The sequence below is a fragment of the Sebastes umbrosus genome, chromosome 14 (assembly GCF_015220745.1).
Source record: "Sebastes umbrosus isolate fSebUmb1 chromosome 14, fSebUmb1.pri, whole genome shotgun sequence".
Taxonomy (NCBI): domain Eukaryota; kingdom Metazoa; phylum Chordata; class Actinopteri; order Perciformes; family Sebastidae; genus Sebastes; species Sebastes umbrosus.
In genome coordinates this window covers 19,661,382-19,672,580 of record NC_051282.1, presented here as the reverse complement: position 1 = coordinate 19,672,580, position 11,199 = coordinate 19,661,382, and the positions used below count along the sequence as shown (strand labels likewise).

At 43.6% G+C, this 11,199-nt stretch overlaps 1 protein-coding gene across 1 annotated transcript; it reads left to right on the top strand.

Annotated features, from left to right (window-relative positions):
• Window positions 1-2,774: 2,774 nt before the first annotated feature.
• On the top strand, window positions 2,775-10,499 carry lfng (LFNG O-fucosylpeptide 3-beta-N-acetylglucosaminyltransferase). Its single transcript, XM_037793317.1, has 8 exons — window positions 2,775-3,362; window positions 7,077-7,125; window positions 7,315-7,417; window positions 7,499-7,652; window positions 7,742-7,827; window positions 7,943-8,108; window positions 8,203-8,288; window positions 9,024-10,499. The coding sequence occupies exons 1-8, from the start codon at window positions 2,934-2,936 to the stop codon at window positions 9,088-9,090; spliced, it is 1,140 nt and encodes a 379-aa protein (XP_037649245.1). The 5' UTR covers window positions 2,775-2,933; the 3' UTR covers window positions 9,091-10,499.
• Window positions 10,500-11,199: the final 700 nt, after the last annotated feature.

Below are 11,199 nucleotides of genomic sequence, written 5' to 3'. Positions count from 1 at the left end.
GAGAACCTTTAAGTATCTGAATACTTCCTCCACAATAGCATGATACCATACATTTGATCTCAACTCTTTCATCAGTTCCTAGTGTTTACCTGGAGGAAGTCCATTCAGGCTTATGGGACTCTCTCTGCAGATCAATAATAAAGATGGTGGTATTTATTTGTGTCTGGAGCAGCTGAAGTATTCTCAGCCTTCGGTCCTCGGAGAGTTTCCTCTAATGTTGCATGAGGAGGGAAACTGAAACCGAGTCGTTAGGAGGAGGATGCTCGGTCCCCCAGCTCTCACTTCTGGTGTGACCTGTAATCCAATCAGAGCCTGTGTTTCCATGCTGGGACGATAAACAGAACCGCAGACTGATCCCACCGCCCGCTTCTCACTGATCCAGCGAAGTCTCGATCAGTTTGCTCTTTACTAGAAGTCTTGCTCACACTTAGAGGATGCTAACCTTCATCGTGTTGTTTTCATTATAATGAAGAGAAAACAATGACTCATCTTAACTTGTATTGAAGACAAACAGCAACATATCATATGTGTTTTCCACATGCAACAAAAAAGATGAGTCTGTGGACTAGAGCTGCCCCGTCTTAGTCGATTAGTCAACTAATCGGTCGTCTTAGTCGACTAAGATTTCTTTAGTCGATGAATCATTTTTTTATGTTCCTTTTCATGCTGAATGACTTATTTCCAAGAAACTTATGAGGACATCTCTGGTCTTTCAAAGTGGTGCTTTTGTGTGATTCTTTGTGGAGAAACTCTGTTTTAGAAATCTGTCGATTAAATCAACTAATCGATTAGTCGACAAAATCATACGAGTGTTAGTCAAATTTCTTTGGTCGAGGACAGCCTTACACAGGAGAGTATTAACTCTGCACGTGATCCTATATGAAGGAAGGAGATATGGATATAAGTTAACATAAAGGAGCAGATGTTTTTAAGATCCAAGACAGGAGATCTAAGGCTCAGCTATAGCTGACCTTGCACATGCAGCATCTTAGATTATAAATACATATTGGAATCAGTAACTAAACAAAAGCTTCAACAATAAGCAGAAACATCCAGGGGGACCATCCGGAGGAATGTTAAACAGACTGAAATATGAAATAAATGGAAACATTATGAGCTGAAAAGAGTGATGTGGCTTTGAGTTAATGTCTTCCATGTTGGATCTATATACATTATGCAGAGTATCAAGTTATAGCTGACATCTCACAGAGCTGCACATGTGTTTCCAGCTTTTGTCGGCGAATAAAAAGAGATACTTCTGGACAGTTTTGTGGGATGTTGTGACACTCTGGTCACAGTGCATGCTGGGATTCTTTACCTGCTTTGTGCATCATACATAATCATCGTTATAAAAGCAGGAACTATAAATAGCAGCCCTTTCATTTTACCCTCCGACTGAGGCTCAGATCCCCCAACATGCTGATACGATCTGGAGGGAAAATCAAGCACATTGTGGTGTTTATTTGTGGGTTTGTGGGCGCTATGGTGAGGAAGTGGGCTCGTCTGAAGAAGCTGGATTTAATCTCACTGGTATCCAGCAGTAATGTTAGAAGAGAGGGGGGTGATTTCAAAGGGACAAGAAAGCAGAGAGGTTTAACAGAGGGAGAGGTTGGAGCTAATACAAATGGAGAACTTTACTCTTTCACTTTAACAACTGACATTGTTCACAAGTCCAAAAAAGGACCAAAAAGAGTCTCTGAGGTGGGACGAATGCCCTGCAAGCCCGGTAGAAAGAGGCGGTTGATTGAAGAAGAATGAAGGGCCACAGAGACAACCCCCTCTGCCTGGTTTCTTATACTTGCTTTTAGACGCTTTTCTGTGCACACATTTAAAATGTGGACAAAAGAGCTTGTCAGGAGCCACAAAGCACAGAGGTAACTTATGTCCTGCATGTCCCAGAATTAGAAAGAATGAAACACCTGCAGCGGGAAATACGTTATTTCTCTAGCAAAAGATTTCTCATACTAGTGTAAGTCTAACAGAGGAGTTAAGAAGCAGGATGTGTTGAGAATACAGACATGAAAGGTGTGATTCATACACCTTAAAGGACAACACTGGCTTTTTGGGGAGTTTAATATCTGGATTGAGACCAAAATGTGTTTCCAGCTGCCTTTTTTTTCAATCTTGCACTATAAAGTTAAAGAGCTCAGTTTAACCCAGACATTTGTTTGATACTAAACCGTCTAAATCGGGTGGCGTCGGCGAGGTTATTGATGCCACACCAGCTGCGTGTCGGTCTCAAATGGACTCTCACGTCTTTTGGTCGGCGTCCCGGCACCAGACGGCACTCAGTTGTGTGAGAGCCAGAATTTGAATAACAAGTGTTTTCAGGAATGGCCAACTGTTTGGAGTCCTCACAAGGTCAGAGAAGAACAATAGAGACGTTTCTCTGGTGAACACCCGGCTCACGCTGAATGCAAAAGAGCTTCACCTTCAAAGAAAAAAAAAAAAAAGTCTGATTGTAAATTCAGATCTGGAGGATTTTTTTTTTTCCCCTCCAGGTGCATTTTGAAACACACCTTTTCCTTTTGACCACATGCTGTCTGTTTACTTTGGATCAATCTTTTACACATATTATCTGTTAAAGCCAAACTGCAAGTCACACTCACACACACACACACATACACACACACACACGCACACACGCAGGCACACACAAACACACACACAGCTGTAACCACGCCCCCTTTCTACGTCACTGACTGGCATTCAAGGACCTCCCATGAGGCGTGGCCAGCATGCAAGCTTATATATATTTCCCCTCCTAACAAATTACTTATTCGTGCTTCAGCTATGCACCCTGACGGATCTTTCATTCATCTTTTTGTTTTTTATTGAGGAGAAACAAACCCACCATATGGACTTTGCATTGGGGACTCATAGTGCGCTTCATAGTTTTTTTTAGTCTTTTTTTTTTTAAAAGTTGAAAAATCATGTTGAAGAATAATGGGAAGAAGACAGCTATCTCTGTAGCCGGCACAGCATGCCTCTGCCTGCTGATGCTGCTGCTGCTGGTCGCGGTGCAGCATCACCGCGTCCAGGTGGAGGTGGAAGAGGCGCACGGAGGAGAGGACGCAGGGGCGCGCTCTCTCCTCCAGGATGGAGATGGAGATGGAGATGGAGAAGAGCAGCTGGACGCACCGGCTAATAATAAGAGAGGATTCTCGGCGTACTTCACCAAACTGACCCGAGGACGGAGGGAGGTGGAGAAGCCCTCTGGCTCCTCCAGGTCCGCAGACCCTCCTCCAGCAGAGGACATCAGAGCTGATGACATCTTCATCGCTGTGAAGACCACCAAGAAGTTCCACCAGTCCAGACTGAACCTGCTCCTGGACACGTGGGTCTCCAGAAACATGCAACAGGTAAAGGGGAAAGTGCAAAATGTGCATGCATAACTCTTAATCTAGTGCATGCACAAGATGTAGATTGATAGGAGGTGATATTTGATGTCATTGTGCTGCAGAGCTGAACATGCAACAGGTAAAGGGAAAGTGCAAAAGAAAATTTATTTGCATGCATAACTCATGCAACATCAACATACATTAATCTGTGCATGCACAAGATGAACATTTTTTAGGAGGTGATATATGTGGGTTGATATGTGCTGCTGAGCTGAGCAATACGCACATGCAGGTGATGCCTGTGTGATGCCTGTGTGATGCTGCTGCATACAGTGCTGTATTGTTCCACCTTGTCACCATGATGACACTGAAATAGCCACACAAACCCCTGCAAACCATGCTGAATTTCTGTCCCTTTTTATTCTCCTCTGAGTGATGTCCCTGAGAACTGAGGGAGCAGTTTCAGGGCTCCCCTCCCCTCTCTCCCCCACTCTCTATTATCCCTCCTCTTCTTTCTGGGTGTCCCTGTGAATAACCCCCGGTGCAATGGATGCTTCACAGCACCGACTCCAGCGCTGTCCCCCTTCCAGCACTAACAAAGCGTCTTTCTGAAGGGGGGAAGAAAAGCTTTTCCCAGCCCCTTGTCTCCTCCTCTCCTCTCTCCATGGGAACGTGGGAGCTGAGTCTGGGTCAAGCTTACTGGATGGAGGAGGGATGGGGAAAACGGGGGCTCCTGTTAAAGGGGATGCCTGCCTGCCTGCCTGGGACAAAGGGGTGCATCTATAGGAAGTTTATGCTGGGAAAAAGGCACGCTGAGTGTGAAAATGTAGCCTTGAGAACCAAGCTCCTTCAGAGGATGCACAAAGAGATGCTATAATGTGGAGGAAACGGTTGCTATTCAAAATGATTTTTTATCATGCACCTAGAGAAGTCTTTTTTGATTTGCCTCGGGTGTTGTCACACACAGATTCTCTTTATCTCAAGCACCAATAAAGTTTGGGCAGAGGTGTTTAATGTCCGTATAATGGTGATGATAATAGGCTGTCACACAGAGAGAATCACCTGCACAGCTCACGTTAATGTCCAAACCATGCCCCCACAACATCTGCTCAGATGTGTGCTAATTGGTTGTAATCACAGCATTGGATGATGTTAGTTAACCCATCATACAGAGTCTAACAGCAGGGCTCATATAGGCAGGCAGCTGGTGGGTGGCTGCCTGACAGGACAAAAAGCACAGGCTGAGAGCCCCACAATGCAAGAGGGAGTTCCTGGAGGAAGGGTGCCAGGTGGTCAGGAGAGCCCCGAACAAAGGACGGCCCTAATGCCAGCCATATGATGCTCTGAGTTCCCACCGTGTACATATGGCCATCCTCAGTGTTCAGGGCTGATTCTCACGCTCAGCTGATGGGATGACATCTGTGGAGTTTGGATCATTTTTGTAGCAGCAGACACAAGGGACAAAAAACTGCAAAATTTAGAAGACGTGCCATTAGTTTTCTGCTCAAAGTGAGATCTTTTTGATCGTATGCAGATGGAGTTGCTGCTATCTGCTGCTGTTTACATGAGAACAGAGAGGGGGAGATTATCTGTGATAGCTGTGTTGACACAATAGTGCCTGTGGCCTTCTTAATCTTTGAGCCCATTCAGAGCATAAATATCAATTTTTGCAACCAGCCTGTGTCTTTATGTAAAAGGTTACCCCTCGTGGCTATTAAATGCCAGACCCAATTTATCTGTGCAATGTCTCCCTTTCATCACAAGTTAATTTTTTTTATGGTTTCCTGTTTTATATGAATCTCTCTTAGGTCATAAAACAAAAGAAGTTAAAATGGATCATGATATTTCCCCGTTCCAGAGTGTAGATCAGCAACGAATTGATTTGTAAAACTGGCACGCGAACGCTGCTTTTATCACAGCTTAAATTCATTTGGCAGCTGGCACCGACGTCTTCGTGCATTCCTCTCTTTAAGAGTTTGATGATTAGCCAGCCCTCTAACAATGAGCGCTTTTAGCATTTAGAACAAACACATGGCCGTACAAGTGGTCCGAAAGAGGGGTGGGTGTCATTGAAGAGGGACGGCCTGGTGTTCAAGATATGCGCCTGATGATACACGTCATTTGTCCTGATAAAAAAGGGCTGAAAATGCTTTGAATGTCTGTGACAGAAGGGGGAAGGAGTGGAAGTGGTTGATGGAGGGAGGGGAGCCTGATGCCCTTCCTTCCCGTGGAGCTGGAGACAGCCAGCTAGGCACCACGTTCAGCTCAGACAGGGCCGTGCCAGACCTTCCTGTGGTCAGGAGTGCAGCCTCCCCCCCCTTTCTCTTTGCTCTCACCCCGTGCCCCCTCGCCTCTTATCTCTGCTTCACACACCGCACATCTTTTCTTTCTTTTTTATTTTGTATGAATTAGTATTCTGTGAAAGTAACTGTTCTTTTAAGTTTCAGTTAAGAAACAAAGACCCGAAAAAAAAACCTTTCCCAGGGCGGTTTTCTCTTTAGTTAACTCCTGCAGCTGTATGCAAATGCTGGCAAACATATTGAGAATTTACCCAGTGGAGACTTTACCCAGCATGAAAACTCACAGCATTGTTCTATTCAAGAGGCTCTGGCCGTGTATGAGGGGGAGGAGGAAGAGGAGGAGGAGGAGGATAGGGGGATGAAGAGGGGGTGAATGGCCACACACGGTTTTGGATTTACTAATCAGCAGCGGTGAGATTCCTCCCCTCTCCTCCTCCTCCTCCCTCTCTTTCTGTCAGTGCCCTGGCAGCTCTGGCAGCTGCCTCAGTGATTAGGCCGTCTATTCAACGGGCTTTAAAGCAAACAGCGCCAGCCTCACCAGTGAAACCACCACCCTTCCTTAAACAAATACCAGCTCATGGCCTCAGCATCGAGCAACATCTGCTCAGAGTTTGTTCTTTGCTTTGTGCAGAAAGAAAGATTCAGGATGCAGATCCTGCAGCAGGGTGGCGAACTTGCAGGAATGTGGGTTATAATTGAGACAAAAAAGTGCTCTGTCAGTGAGGGTTAAGGCGCCACGACCCGGGCGTGTAGAGACACGTGGCGCAGATAAGGTAGCGTGATGTTCGGCAGGTGCTGCTGCCGCCGCCTCACCTGAGGTGAAGAGTAAACAGACTGCTGGCGGTTACAGAGCTCAGGGCCCTTTCATCATCACCATTCACCAGCTTGCACCTGCTCAGTGTGAGTGCATCATAAAGAGGAGTGTAATCTGCTCCTTTTAAAGTGTCCCTTTTATGAGTAACTGCTACATTTAACAAGCCGGCAGTCTCGTGGTTGTCAGTCATACAGCGGCGAGCACACACGGGATTGTGTCAGTGGTTTATCTACTTCATGCGGCATTCAACATGTTGATGCCCGGCAGCAGGTCCAGCAGAGCGAAGGGGGCTCAGCCGGGGGATGGGGATACATGAATGGGGTGTGTGTGAGGGCGGACAGTCTGCCTCCTCCTTTGTTCTATGTCTGGGATGCTTTGGGGCGGCAGCACAGTTGCCATGGAGAGAGCGAAATGCCTGACAAAAGGCCTTTATTAGAGCAGGGGGCTGTTTAACTCAATGTGTTTTCCACTGCATAAAAAGCACGTTGATTGATGCTAATCACACCGGGCTGGATGTGAGGAAGAAGGACACACTGTTGAGTTTGATAGCGTGACCAGCGCGTTCACATGATCATCCAAAGATATTTCCACTCATCTGTACTCTCCCTTTTTTGTTTACAGACGTACATCTTCACGGACGGAGAGGATGAGGAGCTGAAAAAGAAAATTGGTATGTTGGAAACAGAGATGCACATTGTATTATTAGAAAGGGCACTCTGAATTAAACCTACTATAAAAGTCAGTATTTCAAATTAATTCTGCTTTAAGCTTTTTTGCCGTGAAAGACTGTAATAAAATACATAGAGCCTCCATTGATGGTGATGTCTTTAACTAATAATTTCTGTCATTGTTGCCACAGGGAGTCACGCTATCAACACCAACTGCTCTGCAGCTCATAGCCGACAAGCTCTGTCCTGCAAGATGGCAGTGGAATATGACAAGTTCATCGAGTCGGGGAAGAAGTAAGCATCACTCAAACTTCATATTTGGTGATTTTTTTATTATGAACATCTCAGGATCTAATGATTCTCCTGTTTCTATAGGTGGTTCTGTCACGTAGATGACGACAACTACGTGAATGTTCGGACTCTGGTGAAGCAGCTGTCCCAGTACCCCCACACCCAGGACATGTACATCGGTAAACCCAGTCTGGACCGGCCCATCGAGGCCACAGAGAGGCTGGGGGACAACAAGATGGTGCGTCCTCATATTTGGTGTCATAATATTTTCAAGATCATGCATCTTATTCTGTCAGGTATTAACAATGTTTTCTGTGTCTTTTATAGAAACCAGTCAACTTCTGGTTTGCTACTGGAGGAGCAGGTTTCTGTGTGAGCCGAGGTCTGGCACTGAAGATGAGCCCATGGGCCAGGTAAGATACAGATACACAATCAATAATATCAATATATTGCCTCATTTGTACCTCAGTCTTGAGGATGAAAACAGCAATAAATGCCTCAACGCGTGTCTGTTTTTTGTCTCTCTAGTGGCGGCCACTTCATGAACACAGCGGAGAAGATCCGCCTGCCCGACGACTGCACCATCGGCTACATCATCGAGTCGGTTCTTGGGGTCCCTCTGACCCGCAGCAACCTGTTTCACTCCCACCTGGAGAACCTGCAACAAGTGTCAAGATCTGAGATACACAAGCAGGTGAGGTGGCTTATAGCTCAGGATCCTTATGCGTTATCCTTGGTGTTTTTCTTTTTCTATGTTGCTCATGTTTTCTCTGTAATGTTTCCTCCAGATCACCCTAAGTTATGGGATGTTCGAAAACAAGAGTAATATCATCAATTTCAAAGGGGCTTTCCCTGTGGAGGACGACCCATCAAGGTGAGAGATTGTTCTGTATTTAATAGGGCTGTCATGATTGTCCATAGTTAATCGTGATTAATCACAAATGAATTACACTTGTACCTTAAAGGGAGATTTTTCAAGTATTTAATACTCTTATCAACATGGGAGTGGGCAAATATGCTGCTTTATGCAAATTGATGTTTATATTTATTATTGGAAATCAGTTAATAACACAATACAATGACAAATATTGTCCAGAAACCCTCACAGGTACTGCATTTAGCATAAAAAAATGCTCAAATCATAACATGGTAAACTGCAGCCCAACAGGCAACAACAGCTGTCAGTGTGTCAGTGTGCTGACTTGACTATGACTTGCCCCAAACTGCATGTGATTATCATAAAGTGGGCATGTCTGTAAAGGGGAGACTCGTGGGTACACATACAACCCATTTTCATTCACATATCTTGAGGTCAGAGGTCAAGGGGCCCCTTTGAAAATGGCCATGACAGTTCTTCATCGCCAAAATGTAGTTTTGAGCGTTATTTAACCTCCTTACTTTGATTTCTTAGGTTTTTCTAGTTTCATATGACACCAGTATCTTCATTCTAGCTTTAAAACTGAGCCCACTACAACCTACAAATCTCAAGTTCCGTTAATGCATTGAAGAACGCATTATCGCGTTAACTTTGACAGCCCTAGTATTGAATTATTTAATCTCAGTTTGAACACTTTTCTAACTGAAACCTTCTTCTCTCTCTGTATTCCAGGTTCAAGTCTGTGCACTGTCTCCTGTACCCAGACACCCCTTGGTGTCCCCCTCAGGTTGCCTTCTAGGGCGACCGCTCCTTTCTCATCCTCGTCCCCGTCGTGCCTCGGTATCTGAAAGGCTCACGGGGACCAGTGTTTGGTATTAGACCGCACGGCTGCTGTATTGTTACTGCAGTTGTGTGCGGTCTTTAATAGTTTTACTGGGCTGCTGTGCGGCCCGCATCGGGACTATTCCTTCCTGTCCGGAGCCAGGACCTCGCCCCATAATGCTGTGGTGGAGGACCCCAGCTCTCGACAGGAAGTAGCTTTCAGCGTTAAGCTTTGCAGGCAATCAGTTGAGCTTTGTGATGTATATGTTGCTTGTAAATGTATCTGCAATTCTCATAGAATGTATTGTCATATATTCAAGCCTTTTTGCCAGCTTTACATTAACATTGTTTTAGCTTTTAATAATGCAAAGCCATGCAGGTCTTTGTTTGTAGGCTTTTATCACATATAATTGGCTTATTTTGTTTTGATTTTTTGTTTTGACTCCGGACAAACGCTCTAATATGAAGATTTTGTTGTGCTTTTTAAGTTAACAGTGTTATTTCTCCCATAAACTGAGCTGGCAGGAGGCAGATTTCCAAATGCATCCTATTCTGAGGTATATCAGGACAAAGCACTTTTCCCTTTTTTGATATTGACCTAGTTTACGTCCTTTTTTTAATGACATGCCTCAGATTTGTGTCCAAACTAACAAAAAAAAGAAAATTAACCCCTCAAAATCTCTATTCATTCTTCTCTATTTAATAACACTCCTTGCATTTTGTTACAATCAGGGAAAAATAATGAATGGAAGAGATTTTGATTCGGGGTTACAATCAGCTTTTGAATTGTTTTTTTTTGTTGTTGTTTAAAAATTGCACAGCTGAGTTTCAAATGATGTTTGCTCCTGAAAAGACGCTCACCTCCGAAGGCTCAACAACAAAGAATTAGAAAAGAACATCTAAATAATAACCACATGTGTAATCTGAGCCAGTCTATAATAGTTTGCACAAAAGACTGTTTTGTTATTATTAACATTCATGTTCTTTATTTACACATAATACTGGCTGGTTACTGTTGACGCCGGCGAGGTGAGAACTTTACAAGAGCAACATGAGTGTTTCCACATGGAGGCGTTCGCTCCCTCTGTGTTATATCTCACCCATATTGGGTTGCGCTGTACATTTTGACTACAGTATTGTGTACTGTGCCTTTTGTCTAAATTTAGTAGTGATTGTATAATGTTTAGAATGGTTTACATGATGCTTTTAATGACCCGGACATGATTTGTGTTGAATGACTGTGGTGTTTATTCTCCAGTATCTGGAGGGTTCATTCCCAACACTGGCTTCTCAGGGATTATGAGCTGATCCTGGTATTAACTACCATGGGACCCACGGTGGGACCTACAACTTTGAATAAAAGTGCATAACCACTGAGAAACTTTACACATTTGGTCATGTTTTTATTTAACTGTCTCGTTCAAAATAATTGCTCTTTTTCAGTTCCAGTTTATTTGCATTCACGCTCACAGTTAACGACTAAAAATAGAAATCTCTACATGGTTGTACATCATAAAAAATAAAACAACTAAGCATTTATTCATACAGACACACGCACCCATACATTCACTTGCATACAACCATGCATACATTTTAAGACAACACTAACAGTAAAAAGAAAAACAAAACCGAACAAACCCCTTCAAAGAACTTCAGCCATCCATCTTTTAGTGTTATTGATATGAGATATGGATGCAAGAGGCAACCAGTGGTGGAAAGTACTTGTACTTGAGTATTTCCATTTATACTTTCTATGTCTACTCTGCACAAATATTGTGCTTTTCACTCCTACATTTATTTGACAGCTGTAGTCACTAGTTACCTTTCAGATAATGACACATATATCAGTTTATTTATATAACACATTTAAAAACAGGAGTTGACCCAAAGTGCTTTCCAGTAGAGGCGGGTAGGTTAGGGATATATTGTTAAAAAACAGCAACATAGAAATGTTCCTAAAAGATAATAACACATAATGTAATACAGCAAAACAAAAGAAATGAAATAAGAAGTTAGGAGAAATAGAATAAAACCAACAACAGATTAAAAAGCACGTGAAAAAAGTTTTTAAATGTTTTAAATTTGA